At 38.1% G+C, this 20,338-nt stretch overlaps 1 protein-coding gene across 5 annotated transcripts in view; it reads left to right on the forward strand.

Annotated features, from left to right (window-relative positions):
* Window positions 1-19,342, forward strand: part of Ppa1 (inorganic pyrophosphatase 1) — a 33,717-nt gene extending 14,375 nt beyond the window's left edge. For 2 of the 5 annotated variants that reach the window (XM_058577931.1, XM_058577929.1), the window contains exons 5-10: window positions 1,414-1,500; window positions 2,979-3,105; window positions 6,507-6,634; window positions 7,258-7,343; window positions 12,340-12,382; window positions 13,508-13,878. In XM_058577931.1, the coding sequence (XP_058433914.1) occupies window positions 1,414-1,500; window positions 2,979-3,105; window positions 6,507-6,634; window positions 7,258-7,343; window positions 12,340-12,382; window positions 13,508-13,648 (612 nt within the window). In that variant the 3' untranslated portion in view covers window positions 13,649-13,878. Of the gene's footprint in view, window positions 1-1,413; window positions 1,501-2,978; window positions 3,106-6,506; window positions 6,635-7,257; window positions 7,344-11,030; window positions 11,101-12,339; window positions 12,383-13,507; window positions 13,879-17,806 lie in introns of those variants that run through there. The other 3 variants (XM_046419923.2, XM_058577932.1, XM_058577930.1) reach the window with 3 other exon arrangements.
* The last annotated feature ends 996 nt before the right edge of the window (window positions 19,343-20,338 follow it).

A 20,338-nucleotide genomic window follows, 5' to 3' on the forward strand; every position in this document is an offset into this window, starting at 1 on the left:
CTCAGATTTGAAAGTTTATTCTTTTCCAAAATATCTTGTTTTTTTTTAATGGACTGGTTATAAGGTATATGCATTCTTTCTTTCCAGATTAAGTGGCATGTCTACTAATAGAGACTTCTTTTTTGAGGGGAATGTTGCTGAGGATCAAACTCGAGGCCTCACGCGTACAAGGCAGACACTCTACCACTGAGCTGTATCCCCAGCCCAAGTCTACAACTAGTAAAGAGAGAACATAAGATGGTGGTTAAAAGCACTGATTTTTGGTTCTGGACTTATTTCCTTTTCTTTCTCCCTGAGACATTAATAATATTCAGTTCCTGAAGTTATTGGCAGAGATAAAGCATATAGTACCTCACATGCAGTTCTCATAGCCATTGACTTTTAGGTTTAGGGTCCCAATTCCTCCTTTGGGTCAAGCTCTTTGTGGTAAAGTAATGATGGGAGTCCTGTTTTCTTAAGCAGTTAGCCCTTCTAGAAGGGTATATTTTGCATCGTTTACTAATTTATCTCTACCAAAATGCCAGTACGCAGCAGATTCTTATTTGATATTTGAATGAAGAATCACTATTATGAGTCTGTTATGAGTAAACAACATTTATTTAATTCTGGTTAGCTAGGCTAATGCTGTGGCACTTACTAACTGTTCAGTTTAGTTTTTCCTCTTGATAAGTGATTTGTTTCTATTCACCATTAAGTCTATTAAATGAAATCTACTGTAAAACAATTTTAAGTTACTAGGAAGAACATAAGTCAAACTCATCTAGCTTATTGGGTAATCACAAATTTGTCTGCCCTAACTAGAGTGCCTTACCTTGTACTTCAGTTTATTTAGTGTTAGCATTTAAGTGTGGTGCCTTTAGGAAAACATTGCTGAAATGCTTTGTTGGATATGGTCTTCTTTATTTATCCCTCTTCATTTTTATCTTTTTGCTTTCACGTCAGCTGAATAGGCAAACAAATCCAAGTCATAAATATGCTCTGATAGAGGAAGAAAAGAAAAACAGCAGTTGCATTTCAAACCTAACTTCCTGACAAGCACAGGTTTCAGTTCTTTTGTGTGGTGCTCTGCAAGGGTCCTGGCTTGCCTTTTAGCAAGGAAAGCAAGCCAGGAATTTAAGCTTCAGAAAATCCTGATGAAACTTTTTAGTTGTGGTTCCTGGTCAGCAATGATGCTTTTAACATAAGAAAGTATCATTTCTATTTTCATATTGCTGCCTACCCACATCTGTTTTAGTGTCTTAGTGTCTTATTTAGATGCTTAAAGTGAATAAAGAATTTTAAAAATGAGCAAAAAATAGTTGAAGATGCGTGTTTTTGCAGAAAGAGTTATGGGGTGTTATGTGTTAATGTCAACGGAATCCACTTTGTCAGCAACATATACAAGAATGATATGCCCTAATCCTTGTTTTTTAGACTTGGGAAGACCCAGGACACAGTGATAAACATACTGGCTGTTGTGGTGACAATGACCCAATTGATGTTTGTGAAATTGGAAGCAAGGTAATGAAATTGGACATTTTATTCTACTGTGTTAAGATGAAATTAATGAAATATATCAAAATTCATGCTTTAAAAAATATTGTGAATACAGTATATGACTATTAGTGAAATAGTGATGTCTCTTTGGCTTGGTTTCTCTTTCCTTCCAAGCATTTATACATTGCCATTTGTACATTTAAACCTAATCTGGAAAAAAATGTGTATTTATGTGTATATGACTGAACGTACATGTAGAAGAAGGGGATATTCTGCAGTGTCCTGGGAGATGGACAGCTAGCCAATAGGTGAAGGGCACCAAGAGGCACATTTTATCTCAGAAGCAAACTGAACCTAATGATTTGAAGAAATCGGTGAAATGACTCCAGCCAAATGGACCACATAAGCTTATGATAGTGATTCTTCTATTAAGTAGGGTTGCTCTAAAATTCTGATAAAGTTACTTCTTTCTTTCTTTTTTTAAATTGGTACTGGAGATTGAAAATGGGGTCCTTCACCACTGAGCTACATTCCCTGCCTTTTATTTTGTGTTTTGAGATGGGCTTGCCAAGTTGCCTAGGGCCTTGCTAAATTGCTGAGGCTGACCTCGGACTTGTGATCCTCCTGCCTCAGTCTTAGTAAAGCACATTAAGAGATGTATCTGAAGCTAAATGTAGTGTTACATGCCTGTAATCCCAGCAATTCTGAAGGCAAAGGCAGGAAAAATCACAGGTTCAAGACCAGCCTTGGCAACTTAGCAAGACCCTATCTCAAAATTTTTTTCAAAAGGGGAAATAGCTCGGTGGTAGAGACTTGCCTAGCATGTAAGAGGCCCTTGGTTCAAACCCCACTACTTCAAAAAGTCTAAGTCTGCTGCAATGATACATGCATGTAATCCTAGCTACAAAGGAGGCTGAGGCAGGAGGATCACAAATTCAAGGCCAGCCTGGAAACACATAGCAAGACCCTGTCTCAAAAAAAGGAAAATTGTTTCTGAAACAAATTATGGTGAACTTATTCTTCAGCACAAAGACAATATGAAAAGTATTATTAATTATCCTGAATTATGTTACTGATTTTCTTCTGACCTATAAGAGAACAGGACTTATAGGTCTTGTTTTCAACCTTAATAAGACTGATAAAGCATTTATGTCTTTTAAAAACTTGCTTCAAGCTGGAGAAGGTGGTGCACACCTATAATCCCAGCAACTCGGGAGGCTGAGACAGGAGGATCACAAGTTCAAGACCAGCCTTAACAACTTAGCAAGACCCTGTCTCAAAGTAAAAATTAAGATGGCTAGGGATGTAGTTCTGTGGTAAAGTACCTCTGGCTTTAATTCCTAGTACTTAAATAAATAATTCTAAAAGTTTACTTCAAGGAACAATCTTCAAGTAAATTTGCAGAAATTTGACACCTTTCTTATTTCCTATTACTCCCAAGTAAAACTTTGTTCAAACTTCCATTCTGTAATTCTGTCCTGACCGTGATTATTGCCCCTCAGGTATGTGCAAGAGGTGAAATAATCAGGGTGAAAGTTCTGGGCATATTGGCTATGATTGATGAAGGAGAAACTGACTGGAAAGTCATTGCCATTAACGTGGATGATCCTGATGCAGCGAATTATAATGGTAAGAAAATTAAGTCTTTCTAACTTTCTTAGGCAAGACCAAACTTTACCCATAATTATAATTGGAATTGTAAACCCCTGACTCCACATTGTTAAAGAATGGAGGAACAAAGCATTGTTATTTGTACAACTGAACTTGGGACAATTAACTAAAAAGTAAGCTTCTCTTTTGTTCTGTGAAAGAAAAAAAATCTGTTTGGGTTTATTGGATTTTCTTTTAATGTATTTAGTAAGTTGTGTGATCATCACCACTGTCTAATTCCAGATAATTTCCTTTGCCCTAAAATGACATTCTGTATTGTTGACATTATCTTTTTGTGTGTTAGGAGGTGAGTATTGGAGATTGAACCCAACAGTGCTCTACCTCTGAGCTACATTTCCAACCTCATTTTTTTTTGAGATAGGATTTTGCTGAATTGCTGAGACTGGCCTCAAATTTGCCATCCTCCTGCTTCAGCTTTTGGAGTTGCTGGGATTACAAGCATTGACTACATACCTGACTGATTTTATCGTTTTTTTTTTTTTTTTTAATATTTTCTTAGTTGTAGTTGGACACAATACCTTTATTTTTATTTGTTTTTATTTTTATGTGGTGCTGAGGATTGAACCCAGCACCTCACTCATGCTAGGCGAGTGCTCTACCACTGAGCCACAACCTCATCCCCTGATCTTAACATTTTTAAGTGTACAATTCATTGGTATTTAACACATTCACTAGGTTGTGCAACCACCACCACGAGGTCAGTTTACTTCCTTTCCCCTCCTTCTCCCAGGTCCTAACAACCACTAGGTCTACTTTTGTCTCTAGAGGTTTCATGCACATGGGCCTGTATGGCACGCATTCTCGTCTGGCTGCTTTCACTTCATGTTTTCTAGGTTCTTTCATGTTGCCTGAATCAGTACTCACTCCTTTTTATGGCTGAATTTTGTTCCATTGTGTGGATATTAACATTTTGTTTGTGTCCACCAGGTGTAGACATTTGGGTTCTAGTGATTATAAACAATGCCATGATCCTATATGTGTTTTTGTGTGATCATGTTTTTAATCAAAACAGTGGTACTGTTTCTCGTTCTGTGGCTGGTCCTTTCATTTTCTTAACAGTATACTTTGAGGTACTCGAGTTTTAAATTTTGATGGAAGTCCAGTTTTTCCTTTTAATCATCTGTTTATTTTTATGTGGTGCTGAGGATCGAACCCAGTGCCTCGTATGTGTTAGGCGAGTACTCTATCACAGAGCCACAACCCCAGCCCTTTTCTTGTGTTTTTGATGTTGTGTCTAAGAAACCATTGCCTGATCCAAGGTCATAAAGGTTTGAGCTTATATTTTCTTCCATGAGTTTATAAATTTAGCTTTTACATTGTAGTCTTTGATTTATTTTGAGTTAATTTTTCCATAGGCGTGGAAAAACAGACTTGTATAACATGCAGCCTTTTGTGTCTAGCTGCTTTCACTCACTGTCCATTTTCTAGCTCATTCACGTGTGTAGTATGTATCAGTAATTAACCTTGCTTCTACTTCTAACCGTTTATCTGGTTATTTAATTAGTCTTATAAAATGGGTCTCACTGGAGAAGTGTCAGCAGGGCTGTGTTCCTCTGCGGACCCTTGAGGAAGATCCATTTTTTTCTCACTGCAAACTTGAGTTCCTTGTCACAGCTCCTCTGACTCATCTTCCTTCTTTATGTGTAAGGACCTCTGTGATTACGTCAGACCCACCCAGATGACCAGGGATAATACCCCAGTGTTAAGGTCAGATGATGAACAACCTTAATTCCATCTGCTCCATTTTCCCCCCTTGCTATGAAACAGCACTTTCACAGACTGGGAATTGAGAGATGGGTGTCTGTCTACCACAGCAGTAAAATTATTTTGTATGGCCCTGTATGGTGGATACATGATAATGTGCATTTGCCTAACCCGTAGATTTTCATAGTGGCAGAATAACGCCCCCTCTAGAAATGCCCAACTCTTAACCCTGAAACCTGGGAAGATGTCACCTGTGGCCAGTGGGCTTTCTGACACGATTAACATTAAGGACCTGGGATGGGGGATGTATCCTGGAGTAAGTATCCAAGTGGGCCTAATCCATCACACACGTCCTTTCCCAGCTGTGTTGACAGAGCAATGTGATAGCAAGAGAAAGCTCAGGGAGGTGCCACATTGCTGGCTTGAAAATGCTGGAGGTGAGGAGGGGGCAGTCTATGACAGCTGATAAATGCAAGGAAACAGATTCTCTCCCAGAGTCCTTAGAAGGGTGCACAGCTGGGCCGAGTTGTGGCTTAGTGGTAGAGTGCTTGCCTAGCATGTGTGAGGCATTACCACATACAATAAACAAATAAAATAAAGATATTAAAAAAAGTCACACAGCCTTGCTGACACCTAGTGGCACTGTGGAACTTCCGACCCACAGGACTGTTAGATAATAAACGTTATTTTAAGCTACCAAGCTTGTGATTTTATTGTTTGTTTTACAGAATAGATTATCTAATATACAGTATAAAAGAATCATTTACAAGGTCAATTCCAGGATGAAATGTAGATTATATCGAAAGAATCTTACTGTATTACAAATGTATGAAAGAACCTCCCTGACCTTAGTTGCTTTAGGGATGAGTGAAATTAGTAAGACCAAAGGCAGAAAGAACTGCACATAGCATCGGACTGCAGTTGGTAAAGTTGTTTCTGTTGGATCGCTGCTTCACAGGCCTAGACACTAAACAAATACTGGATCTGAGCAATTAAATAAATGGATGGAAGATGGTGAGCCAGGCTTCTCCCTGTTGCAGTGGGAGGTTATAGATAAGCAAGGAGATGTGGCTAGAGTTGGAGATACCAGTATGAACCCAAATTTATCCCAATGTAAAAACAGATGGAGACATAGAGAAATAACTTTTAGAGCATAGTGCAGTGGTGCACACCTGCAGTTGCAGTGACTCTAGTGACTGAGGCAGGAAGTTTGCAAGGTCAAGGCCAATCTCAGCAACTTGGTGAGACCCCGTCTCAAAAAATAAAAAGGTCTGGGGATGTAGCTCAGTGGTAAAGCACCCCTGGGTTCAATCCCCAGTACCAAAAGAAACGTTTTTAAATATATGTATGTACATGACTTTGTATACACATATCTGTTTCTTTATCAGCTGGGAGGGCTTAGGAGAACTTTTCAGTGATGATGAGCTCCACTGGCACCCAGATTCTACAATGAAGAGGATCTAAGATCCTGGGAGAAATGGCAGATTCTATGACTACAGCAGGAAATGAAAAGATGAGCCCCAAGTATCTTATAGTGTGACGAAGTAAAGAACTGCCCTCTAAAACATAATGGGAGGTCTGTCAATGTAAATATTTGATGTTTTTGTTGAATGCATAAATAATAATGCATCTTGCAAATTCCTTATACTCTATAGATATAAATGATGTCAAACGGCTGAAACCCGGCTACCTAGAAGCTACTGTGGACTGGTTTAGAAGGTACAAGGTTCCTGATGGAAAACCAGAAAATGAATTTGCTTTCAATGCTGAATTTAAAGATAAGGTGATATGTCATTCATAACTGTAGTTTTAGGCCTGTTTGTATTGAGACTTATAATTTAATCATATAATTCTCATTTAAAAATTAAAAGACTAAAGACTTAGACAGTCTTTGTGTCTTATTAACCTTTGTTTAAATGTTCTCTTTATTTTTTAACACAAGAACTGATTCAAAATAAAGTATCAGGGTTTGGGAAATGTCTATCATATTTCTTAGTAATAAACAATTTTTAAATAGTGTCAGCATGATTTTTTAAAATAAAAACTTCACATCATGCTGGGCGTGATGGCATACGCCTCTAATCCCAGTGACTTGAGAGACTAAGATAGGAGGATTACAACTTCAAGGCCAGCCTTGGTAACCTAGCAGGCCCTCAGCAGCTTAGTGAGATCCTGTCTCAAAATAAAAAGTAAAAGGGACTGGGGATGTGGCTCAATGGTTAAGCAATCCTGGCTTAAATCCCTAATTATGGAAAAAAAAAAAAACTTCATCTTATAATGGTCGCACCCCACTTCTTTACTGAATTTGACAAAATCCGTGACAATTATGCATGGACATATGGTAACGGAAAAAAAAAAAAAAACCACTTCTACACTGTAACTAATACATCTCTCTTTAAATTATAGGACTTTGCAGTTGATATTATTAAAAGTACTCATGACTATTGGAAAGCATTAGTGACTAAGAAAACGGATGGAAAAGGAATCAGTTGGTAAGTGTTCCCCTCTTCTGCATGTTCAATACAGAGCAAGCCAGTTTGTGCCCAAGGTTTCAGTAACCGTAAGACACTGTGCTATTACATTCACTTGGTAAAGAACTAGTTTTGTCAGTGCTCAAGTGAATTCGGACACTCTGAACAAGTACAATCTAAAACATAAAGAGGACAGTGAGGTCAGAGCTGTGTGAGGGTATATGGGAAAGGCTGCTGGCATCAGGGCATTCAGAATATAAAAGATAAAGATGAGTGCAGGGTTAATATCCTCTGATATAAAAACTTAAGGTGCATCACAACTACACCAGCGTCTACCGTGTACACCAAATTTATCAACACTAATAGTAGCTAATGTTTATGAAGCAGTTAATATCTGCTGAGCCTGTACCGGGTGTGGGGTAATTAAATATAATATAATCACAGTCACTTCAGAATAAGTGTCAGAGCAAGAATTCATACTCTTGTCTGTCCCCCAAACCTGCGTTCTTAACAGTACAGTGGACTTCCTCAAGAGGCTACCCACTGTGATCACTTACCTATTGTTCTGAAAATACTAATCAATGAAATAGATAATGGAATGAGGTGTAGGAATATTGGAAAGGGCAGAGCAAGTGTTGCAGATGATATTGTATATCCAGAAAACCTTTGGGTGGGGGGAGGAATGGCCAGACATGGTTGGGCACACTAGTAATCCCAGGTACTTGGGAGGCAAAGGCAAGAGGAACCTAAGTTCAAGGGCAGCCTTAACAATTTACTTGGTGAGACGCTGTCTCAAAATAAAAACTAAAAAGAACTAGAGATGTATGTAGTCGCTCAGTGGTAAGAGTACCCCTGGATTTAATCCTTAATACCCACTCCCTACCGCCACCCCACTCCATGCACAAATTTAAAAAAATACCAAGATTAAATAGTAAATCTTTAAGACCCAAGAAAGGGAAACTTTAAGATTCTGTTGAGGAACATACAAGATGTTAAATAGAAAGATAAACTGTTTGAGCTGGGCACAGTGTCACACACCTGTAATCCCCACGGCTTAGGAGGCTGAGACAGGATGATCGTGTGTTCAAAGCCAGCCTCAGCAATGGCAAGGCACTAAGCAACTCAGTGAGCCCCTGTCTCTAAATAAAATACAAAAATAGGGCTGGGGATGGGGCTCAGTGGTTGAGTGCCCCTGAGTTCAATCCCTGGTACCCAAAGCGGGGAAAAAGAATGACATTCAATTTCATCTAGAAACAATTTACATGTGAGAATAACCAGGAAAATTCAGGAAAAAGAAAAAACAAAGGTAGTAGAGGTGTAAAGGAGTGTTAATTATAATAGTAGGTTCATGTTGTTTACAGTTCATAATACAGAATATATTTTGAAGGCTGTGGTTATGACTGAGTGGAAGAGCACTTGCCTTGCATGTGTGAAGCACTGGGTTCAATCCTCAGCACCATATAAAAATAAATAAAGATTAAAAAATATGTTAAATATATTTTTTGAATTAATGATTTTGAACCAACTGGCTATTAAGGAAGAAAAGAAGACTAGATTTCTATCTCCTTATAATCCTTAAATCAAGCATGCATACTGGCAACCACCATCGTGATCCAGGTGTTTTATTTTTAAAATATGCTATAACTAGGCAGGTGCTTGGTGTATGTTCTGTGGACAACATCCCAGCACCAATTTTCTTACATCCAGCCTATTTTATACTCTTAATTGGATTCTGTCTGCCAGCATTTGAATTTACAACCCCTGTCTTACCATCAGTATTTAATTCCAGATAGAAAAATTTATTATTAGGGCTGGGGATGTGGCTCAAGTGGTAGCATGCTCGCCTAGCATGCATGAGGCACTGGGTTCGATTCTCAGCACCATGTAAAAATAAAATAAAGATATTGTGTTCACTTAAAACTAAAACAATAAATATTTAAAAAAAAAAGAAAAAATTTATTATTAAAAATTTCTGGGCTGGGGTTGTGGCTCAGCAGTAGAGCACCTGCCTAGCACGTGCAAGGCCCTGGGTTCAATCCTCAGCACCACATAAAAATAAACAAATAAAGGTATTGGGTCCAGCTACAACCAAAAAATAAATATTAAAGAAATTCTTAAAAAAAGAAAAAGTTTTACAAATGGTATTATTTTTTATGTATCAGAAGACGTTTACCACTTTCTTATCTTTTTAAACAATACATAACAAAGGCCTGATTCCTTAACTTATTAACTTCAATAATAAGCTATTTATAGGAAAAAAGATGAAGGGGAAAAGGTAGAGGAATAGTTTGTTTATAAGAGGATATAGTCTTATTCATTGTTTAAAATGTAGTTAAATGCATGATTTTTTTTTTTTTTTTTTGTAGTACCACAGTGAATGTATCTTATAGATGTGGCCTTAGATTTTTCTTTAAGTGTAAGAAAATCCTACTGTATAAAAATAATTCTCCTAAGAATCTTCTATATCAGGATAAGAAAATCCTACTGTATAAAAATAATTCTCCTAAGAATCTTCTATATCAGGATAATATCCTATAAACTGAAAATATTATAATTCCACAAACAGAGGAAAATCCGAGAAAAGTTAACACATTTATGTGAAAATGAACAGTCAGGGTTTGGTGGTGCACGCCTGTAATTTCAGCACCTCTGGAGGCTGAGGCAGGAGGATTACAAGTTCAGGGCCAGCCTCAGTTATTAAGGCCCTAAGCAACTTAGTGAGACCCTGTCTCAAAATAAAAAGGACTGGGAATTTAGATCAGTGGTAACAGGTAATTGCAGATATTTCATTTCTCATTTTAATATTTTTTGTTATGCACACATTATGTTGTATTAATGCTATAAAAAGAATTTATAGATAAGCAAAAAGACCGTGGTTTTTTGGGGTTTATTTTTTTGTTTTGTTTTGTTTTTTAAATCACCCAGAATCACACTTTCCAGATACCTCTTTTAATATTTGGAGGGGTTTTCCCCTAGTCCTTTATATAAGTACATAATACTTTTAAAAATAGTTATAATTATATTGCATGCACAATTAATTTTATGCTTTTTAAATTTAACACCATACTATAAGCATTTTCCCATTATAATATGGTGTAACATTCTGTTTCTGTATAATATTCTATCTTGTGGTTAAACCATTTTTCATTATCCCTTATTGGTGGACATTTTGGTTACTTCCAGTTTTTCACTGGTTCACCATTCACAGTATGGGAACATCTTTAGAGATTCAGTCTTGTATTGGGCCCTCAGAGTGGAAATTTCTCTATCAAAGCTTATGAACTTTATAAAGATTTTTAATGAGTTATTTTTCAGAAATGTAGAGTTCAGGTATTACTCTTACCAGGAGTGTCTTGTTTCAGATGTCCCATAAGCCCTTATAGGAACAGGGGTACATTTTTGTTTCATTTTCTTCAACTAGGAAAGAAGTTTCTCGTTTCAGTTGGTATTTCTCAGCTATTTCAGTGAGAACTGAAAGTATCCAGTCTCAGATTGTTAAATCTGAACTATAGATATTTGAGTAAAATTAACCACAAGAAAAATTCACCTTGACAAAATAATTAGAGTGTTTAATATAGGTGAGAGCTTTCAACCAACCAAACTTGAATGTCATAAGGTCTAAATCTTCAACTTTTATTTTTTAACTCTTTTAAGAGGATTTTTTGTTGTTGTTATTTTGTCTTCTGACTACTTTTGTTTTATTCATAGCATGAATACAACAGTGTCTGAGAGCCCCTTCAAGTGTGATCCTGATGCTGCCAAAGCCATTGTGGATGCTGTATGTAAAAGTCCTCTTTAAAAAGAGGATGGGAGCTGGGTTGTTGCTCAGTGGTAGAGTGCTCACCTAGCAGGTGCAAGGCCCTGGGTTCAATCCTCAGCACCACATAAAAATAGATAAAATAAATAAAATAAAAGCATGCTGTCCATCTACAATTACAAAAAAAAAAAAAAAAAAAAAATTAAAAAAAGATGAGTGATAAAGGATATGTTGCCAAATAGGGGGAAAAAAGTGCTTCTTTCACAGATAATTTGAGTACCTCCTATATTGTGTGAAGTCTTGAAATGAGAAATAAACACAGGTAAATATTTGACCAAGGGGAGAAGCTGAGGAATGATCCTACTGAACTGTAAGTTGGACAGGCAGCAAAGTAGTATAATTCATAAAAATCAAAATGACTGCAGAATGTGCCCGGTAACCCAAGTGCCTGTTACCTGTCATAAGCCGTTTTTCACAAGAGAACCAATATGGATTTACTTGTCTTCATTTTGGCAAGGACTGAGGAAGTTACTTAATTTTAGGTACCACTGCAGATTGTAATACTAGAAAAGAATGTCATGGGAGATAATAAACCAACCATCAAAACAGTCATTTTGTTTTTGTATTATTTTTAATTTTGTGGTTTAGACTTAAAAAATTCTTCAATTATTATCACAGTATTTAATAAAAAGGCAAACCGCCAGGTATAGTAGCATATGAGGCAGGAGGATGGCAAGTTCCAGGCCAATCTAGGCAATTTGTTGGACTTTTCCTCAAAATAAAAATAAAAAGGGCTGGAGATATAGCTCGGGGGTAGAGCACTTTCCTCACATGGTCAATAAGTAATGGAACTCTGACTTAGCTGACTTGCAGCATAGGGAAAAGGGACAACAATATGAGCCTGTTACATGTTTACTATGAATCCTGACAACATTGAGATAAATAAGAAAAACTGGAATGGAAAACCCATTGATCAATTATTATAACTTGACTTTTCCAACACTGCTTACGTTTTATATGTGTGTGTATATATAAAATTATTCTATATGCATAAAATATTTTATTCTTTATTTTAAAAGTCAAGAGTCTTGAATATGTTAGTATCTCTTAGCAGAAGAGTAAAACTTGCACTATTCCTGTATATTATCAACTATTTTTAGAACCTAAAAATTAGGGTAACCTTTTATCAAGATTCTTTCAAATTTTGCAGTATACTTTTAGTTGTTTCCCCCCGTTAATGCATTTTAATATTTATTTTAGTTACCACCACCATGTGAATCTGCCTGCACAATACCAACAGATGGTAAGCTCTACATTTCAGTAGAATCATTAAAAATTGGGTATATGTATGTAAAATTATATATTTTATTTTTCACTGACATGTATATATGGAGCACAGAATGATGTTTTGATGTTATAATATAGGATGATTAGATCATGCTTAAGTCTGTCACCTTATACTTTTTTTCATAGGGTGAAAACATTTAAAATATACTGTTTGATCTATTTTTAGTGTACAGTGGGGTTGGGGCTGTAGCTTAGTGTAGATCTTAACCTGCTCAAGGCCCTGAGTTTAATCCCTAGCATGTAAGGAAGGAAGGGCCATTATGTAGTACAGCTGCCATTCTGTGCAGCACATCCCTACCTTATTCCTCCTGTCTAGCTGCGACTTTGTACCCTTGGATCAACATCTCCCTTTCCCTATCCTCCCTCTCCCACTCTCTGGCCCTTGGCAACCACCATTCTACTCTGAGCTTCTATGAACTCAACTTTTTTTAGATCCTACACATAAATGAGATCATGCTGTATTTGTGTTTTCTGTGCCTTGTTTACTTCACTTGGCATTATGTGACCCAGTGTTCCTCTGAGATCCATGTAGATGCCTCATGGGCAATGTGGGAGGGACCTTGAGTTGGTTGGGCTCCACGTTCCCATCTGGTCACGGGCTGCTTCGTCTAGAAAATGGTTCTCTCCCTGTTTAGCTCTTAGGAACCTATTTTTTCTGTTAAGAAAATGGTTCTGCCACTTCAAAACAAATTTGAGAATCACATTGTACAATTAACATCAAGAGTAAGGAAGCCTGCGGCTGGGATTGTGGCTTAGTGGTAGAGCACTCGCCTAGCTCGGGCGGGACCCGAGTTCGATCCTCAGCATCACATAAAAATAAAGGCATTGTGTTGTGTCCATTTACAACAACAACAACAAAAAAAAACTTCAAAAAAAAAAAAGTAAGGAAGCCTAGGTTTGGTATGGTAGCGCACTCCTATAATCCCAGTGGCTGAGGAGGCTGAGACAGGAAGATCACTATATTTATGTTGAGATAATCTGTAGTGGGATCCATTAAAGCAAGTATAGTATTGTTGTATATTGTGTGTAATTTTGATTCTCAGTAGCAATTCTGATCTGTTTTTCTTTTCTCTGAATACAGTGGATAAGTGGTTCCATCACCAGAAAAACTGATGGGATTTCTCTGGAATATAAGCTGATACTGCTGCATCCTACTCATCTGGAACTATTAGATGCAAAAGTAGTAGCTTTTCAAAGCTTTAAATTTATAGAACTCATCTAATTAAAGCAAATTCTTCTGTGACCAGTCTAATATATTCAGAATGTTACCTATCAGAATGTTACCTATCCAAAAGCATTTTTCGTATTTCAAGTAAGATAACTTTAGTACATGCATAAATGTCAAAGCAGTTGTGGTTGGAAGTCATTTGTGAAGAGATGGGCAAGATGAACACATATTGGATGTGTATGTTTACCATGTGTTAGAAAATAAAATTATTTTGCTGAAACTTGGTTCAAGATGTTTTCATTTTATTCTGAAGTCAATGTTGTCACAAACAGGCGTGGTTACTTTTTGGTGTTTGTTTTCTGTCAATGACCTTATAATTGAATTGTGTGACTTTTTTTTTTTTTTTAATCTTTGTTTTATTTTTATGTGGTACTGAGGATCAAACCCCGTTCCTCATGCATGCTAGGTGAGCACTGTTCCTCTGAGCCACAACCCCAGCCCTGAAATTTTGTGATTTGTGATTATTAGATAATGAGTGAGTGCTCATTTTTGGGAACCTGACAATGAAATTCCTTGTGCTTATGTTGGTCTTGATGCTGTACTCTGTTACCTAATTCCTGGCTTCCCATGCCCCCGAGTACTGGGGATTGAACCCAGGAATGCTTTACCTCTAAGCTACATTCCCAGCCCTTTTATTTTTTTTTATTTTGAGACAGGGTCTTGCTAAGTTGCTGTGGTTAGCCTGAAACTATGATCCTCCTGCTTCAACCTCCTGAGTCACTGGAGTTATAGGCATGTGCTGCCACGCCTGGCTCATGTTTAGTCTTATAAGAAGCTATGAAATTGTTTTTCAGGGTAGCTATACCATTTTACATTCCCAGTAGCACTGTATGAGTAATTTGGTTTCTGCACATCCTTGCCAACATTTGATTTGTCACTATTTATCTTAGCCATTCTATTGGGTGTATAATGATGTGTCACTAATTTTAATTTGCATTTCTCTGACTAATGATGTTGACGATCTTTCATGTGCTTATTTTAGGCTATCTGTATATCTTCAGTGAAAAGTCTGTTCCTATCTTCTATCCACTTTTTAGTTAGATTGTATATTCTTTCTGTTCAGTTTTGATGTGTGGTTTGCAAATATTTTCTATATCTTGTTTATTCATTCTCGTCACACAAGTTTTCACAAGCCAAAATCTTTTTTAAAAAATATTCTTAAGTTTTAGGTGGACACAATATCTTTATATTTATGTGGTGCTGAGGATCCAACCCAGTGCCTCGTGCATGCTAGGCAAACACTCTACCACTGAGTAACCGCAACCCCAGCCCAATCTTTTGATTTTGATAAAGCCCAACTTAACAAATTTTCCTTTTACTGATTGCGATTTGGGCATCAAGTCTAAGAACTTTTTGCCGAGCTCCTATGTTTGTTTCTGAAGTTTTACATTTGAGTCTACAGTCCATTTTGAGTCTATTCCTACGGAAGTCCAGTTGCTCCAGCACCATGTGTTCAAAGGTGTTTTTGTTGAATTGGTTGGCACTTTTATCAAATAGCAGTTGAACATATTTGCATGGACCTGTTTCCGAGTCTTTTCTTCCACCGATCTATGTCTTTCCCTTTGCCAATATCACATTCTCTTGATTAGTTGACAAGCTTTTAATATTGAAGTAGTATTAAATTCTTTCCACTTAACTGAATTTCTTATGAAGATTATTTATTCAAGGGCTATGGCTTTTCAGAGTAAATTTTGCTATGTCTATTGTCTGTGCCTATTAAAAAAAAATGCTGGGATTTTTTTTTTTTTTAAATTTGGTATTGGAGATTGAACCCAGAGCACTTAACCACTGAACTACACCCCCAGTCTTTTTATTTTTTATTTGGAGACAGGGTATTGCAGAGTGTCTCGAAAAGTTGCTGAGGGTGACCATGAAACTTTGAATCCTGCTTCAGCCTCCAAGTTGCTGAGGTTACAGGCATGCACCACCATGCCCAGCTTCACTTGGACTTTAAGATTTTTGGTACCAGTCCTAAGTATATGTATGAAGACACGAATGGTGTTAACTACTATGTGTACAGAGATATAATAAATTGTGCTCTATATGTGTAATATGAATTGTAATTCATTCTGCTGTCATATATAACTAATCAGAATAAATTTAAAAAAATTTTTTTTTGGTACCAGAGATTGAACCCAGGGGCGCTTAACCACTGAGCCACATCCCCAGCCATTTTATATTTTATTTGGAGACAGGGTCTTGCTAAGTTACTGAGGCTGGCTTTGAACTAGTGATCCTCCTGCCTCAGCCTTCTGAGTTGCTGGGATTAGAGGTATACACCACCACACCTGTCTTATTTTGAGACAGGGTCTCACTGAACTGCTTAGACTCTTGCTAAATTACTGAGGCTGGCCTTAAACTTGGAATCCTCGTGCCTCAGCTTCTAGCGTCACTGGAATTACAGGCATGTGCCATTATGCCTGCCTTCACTGAAATTTTAAGTAGGCATTGCATTAAGCCTTTAAATCAATTTTAGTTTTTATATTTGAGTATCTAATGCATTTCTATTACTAATTTCTGGCTTGGTTCTATAATGGTCAAAGAACATTCTGACTTCGTCTTTTAAATTTGTTATCTTCAGTGTGCATGTGTGGTGTGGGGGATTGAATGAACCCCCAGTGCTCTACCAGCCGTTTTTGTTTTTTATATTGAGACAGGGTCTTTCTAACTTGCTGAGGCTGGCCCCAGACCTGCAATTTTTATGCCCCAGCCTACCAGACTAGGATTATAGGTATGTCCTACTCACTGCATGCAGTTTATTGAGGTTGTTTTAGTCATCTTGGGAAATGTTCCATGGGCACTTTAAAAATATTTATTGAAGTCTGGCACCGTGTACCACACCCCTGTAATGCCAGCAACTTTGGAAGCTGAGGCAGGAGGATTGCAAGTTCAAAGCAAGCCTCAGCAGTTTAATGAGGCCCTAAGTGAGACAAGTCTCAAAATAAAAAATAAAAGCCAGGCACAGTGGCAAATGCCTGTAATCCCAGCACTTAGGGGGGGCTTAGGCAGGAGGATTGCGAGTTCAAAGCCAGCCTTAGCAATAGCAAGGTGCTAAGTAACTCAGACCCTGTCTCTAATAAAATGCAAAATAGTTGAGTGCCCCTGAGTTCAATCTCTTCCCCTCTCCATGCACACCAAAAAAAAAAAAGTGCTGGGGATTTGGTTCAGTGGTAAAGCACCCCTGGATTCAACTCCCAGTGGTTTAAAATAAAAGTGTATTGAGAAACTGGGAGTGTAACTCAGTGGCAGAGCACTTGGCTAGTATGTGTGAGGCCCTGGCATTTGATTACTAGCATAGCAAAAAAAAAAGTGTTTTCTACTGCTATTTAGATCTCTAGTTTCATCGGTTGCTGAATGGGAGGTATGGAAGTCCCAAATTGTAACTGAATTTGTTTATTACTCCTACCAGTTTTTGTTTCTGGTCTCTGGTTTTTGACATCTTTCTGGTGGACTGACCGACCGAGCTATCCTTACATAATGTCTCTTATCTCTAGTCCTTTTTTTCACTCCACAGGCTACTTGATCAGCTATTAATGTAGTTCTTTTTAGAAAATGAATGTTTGCAAGGTATATAGTCTGTTCTTTTACTTTCAACCTACCTATGTTGAATTTGAAGTAAGTTTTTTATGAGCAGCATATTATTCAGTAATAGGCATGTATGGGGGTAGGTTCTGGGGATTGAGCCTGGAGCACTTTTACTGAACTAAATTGTGGCCCTTTTTATTTTTTTGTATCTTGAGACAGGGTCTCACTAACTTGCTGAGGCTGGTTGGACCTTGGAATCCTGCCTTATCCTCATGAGTAGCTAGGGTTTCAGGAGTGTGCACTGCGTCTGACCAATCTGTCTTTTGGTGTATATGCAGCATTTACATTGAAGTAATTATTGAAATGTTAGTACATTTCATCTGGGATCTTGTAGATTTGTGTCTTCCACCAAGCTTTTTTATTTTTTTATTTTTTTTTTTTTTTGCCATTTCTTGATCATTTTTTTTTCTGCCCAACTCTCTTCTCTATCTGGGACTCCATGATAGGAATGTTGGCTCTTTTGTTCCACAGGTCTATAGGCTCGGTTATTTGTTTAGGTACTGGGGATTGAACCCAGATGTGCTTTACCACTGAGCTACATCACTAGTCTTTTTTATTTTTATACAGGGTCTGCTGAATTGTCCAGCCTGATCTGGAACTTGCAATCCTCCTGCCTCAGCCTCCTAAGTCACTGGGGTATGCACCATCAAGCTTGGTCTCTCTCATTCCCCAACCCTCACCCATTTTTTTTTTTTTTTTTTGTACCAGGGATTGAACCCAGGGGCACTTGACCACTGAGCCACATTCCACAGACCTTTTTCCCCTTTTAATTTTGAAACAAGTTCTCACTAAGTTGCTTAGGACCTTGCTAAGTTGCTCAGGCTGGCTTTCAACTCAATGATCCTCCTGCCTAAGCCTCCTGAGCCACTAGGATTACAGTTATGTGCCACTGCCTATCCTGCTGTCATTCCTTTTATGTTATTTCTATTTCTAATATTCTGGTTCCTTTGGAATTATTTCTTAGGAAAAAGTAGATTGCCACATCACGGGAAATAGAGATTTCATTACTGTAATGGTTTTCTGCCAGGGATTTGCAATTTTGGTGCAGCATGACTGTATTTAGCAGACCAGACAACCTATCTGAGCCTTAGTTTTCTCATCTGTACAACAATGATGCCACCATCCCAGTGCTGGAGGGAATGTATGAAGGACCTCCCTCACTGCCTGTGTCCTAATAGATGCTCAGCAAGAGCTAGTTGTAATTTCAACAACACCAAATGTGATCAGTGCATTTTTTTCAGATTAGGAAACCCAAAGCATTGGCCCAGTGTGTAAAGGATTTATTAGGAACTCTAAATGGAAAATTGAATATTTATTCCATCATCACTGAGCTCAGGCCTGCAAAGGCTCCAGCTCAATTTGCAACAATGTCCTGTCTTTAAGCACACTGGCTCTGTAAGGGCCTAAACTGCTTTTGCACATCCTTCTTTACATTTAGAAAAAGCTGATCCTGCTGCGTTCTGGGATTCTCTGGGCAGAATGGAATTTACATTGACAAGAATGTAGTACAGCTGGGCGCCTTGGTACACACCTGTAATCCTAGCAGTTGGGGAGGCTGAGGCAGGAGGATCCAAAGCCAGCCTCAGCAATTTAGTGAGGCCTTGAGCAACTTGGACCCTGTCTCTTGAAAGACCCTAGCCCAGTAACCCCGAGGCTTAGTTACAGAATAACCAGGCCATGTCACAAACCTGCGCAGGCACCAGAAGTGTTTTTGAAATCAGTTAAGTGTAACCGATTAAAAGGAAAAAAAAAAAAAAAACAGGATGGTTGGGAAAGAGCAGAAGAATAGATTCCAGGGCATGCCTGACTAAACAGGGGCTAATAAGCAGGAATAGAAAAATCAGAGTGCTCATATGTAACTGTCATATGGTGTAATTCCAGGAACATAAAATGAAAAATAACTTTACCCTTTAGGTAACCTGTATGTTGGGTTCAAAATCACCAATAAGAAACCTGTTGCTCACCGCGCGCGCGAAACCTGCCCCTTGACCCTATAAAAAACCTGTACTCCAACGCCCGGTGTGCCAGTTCACCAAAGCTCCGGCTGAGGTTTCGCTGAGCACCCACAGGCGTCTGTGTCTGAATAAACCTCTTGCGTTTGCAGCCAGTGCCTCGTGCGTCTTTCTTGGACAGGGAATCCGTGGGTCTTTCACTCTAAATAAAATACAAAAAAGGGCTGGGGATGTGGCTGGTATTAAGCACCCCTAGGTTCAACCCCCAGTTTAAAAAAAAAAAAAATACAGTGCAGATTGTTTCATGTTGGAAGCATATTTCAGAGTTGAATCTGAAGAGTTATGGAAAATAATAATCCTACAAAACAGCCCTCAAAGATAAGCTGAGAGACAGTGCAGCTCGGGAGGAGGGAAGAGAAACTAGCCAAGCACTGACCTTCCAATAAGTAAATCCTTTCCTGATAACAATGGGCCCTGAAGGAAGGAGGCGAATTTGGAAATTCTGGGAGAGGATAAATTCCAGAAAAAGAAATGCCCATCCCTCACAATCTGGACTCCTATCTCTCCAAATAACAATGAGTTTCAACCTTTTTACAGCTGCCCTCCCTAGTTAAAAGTCGTAACCTACATTACTATCTGAACGGCATACCCACAAGTTCCAATGATGAAACCACCCTATCAGTACCCTATAAAACCAAAATCCCCTCTGTAACCGATGGCCATTTTCTTTCCTTTTTTTTTTTAATATTTATTTTTTAGTTTTAGGTGGACACAATATCTTTATTTTATTTTTATGTGGTGCTGAGGATTTTTATGTGGTGCCCCGCCCATGCCAGGCGAGCCAGCTACCACTTGAGCCACATCTCCAGCCCCGATGGCCATTTTCGCATCCAGAAAATGAGTCCCCATGGCGCCCAAATCTTCGAAGAACAATAAATGGCTTCCCTGAATTTGTTAAGGTCAGGGAATTTTGTGCTTACAGAATCCATTACTGTGATTCATTGCTGCCTGTTGGTCTTTATGATCTTTCCTTTAGTTATTTCTAAAACTTTAACAGAAAATGCTCACTAGAAACAATATTAAGTAATGAGAATGACAAAAAGCTTGAACCATTTGGCACCATCTATCAAAATTTTAAATTCAATCT

This window comes from Marmota monax, unplaced genomic scaffold (assembly GCF_021218885.2).
Source record: "Marmota monax isolate L192 unplaced genomic scaffold, Marmota_monax_Labrador192_F-V1.1 WCK01_AAM20220418_F8-fsc00019, whole genome shotgun sequence".
Classification (NCBI taxonomy): domain Eukaryota; kingdom Metazoa; phylum Chordata; class Mammalia; order Rodentia; family Sciuridae; genus Marmota; species Marmota monax.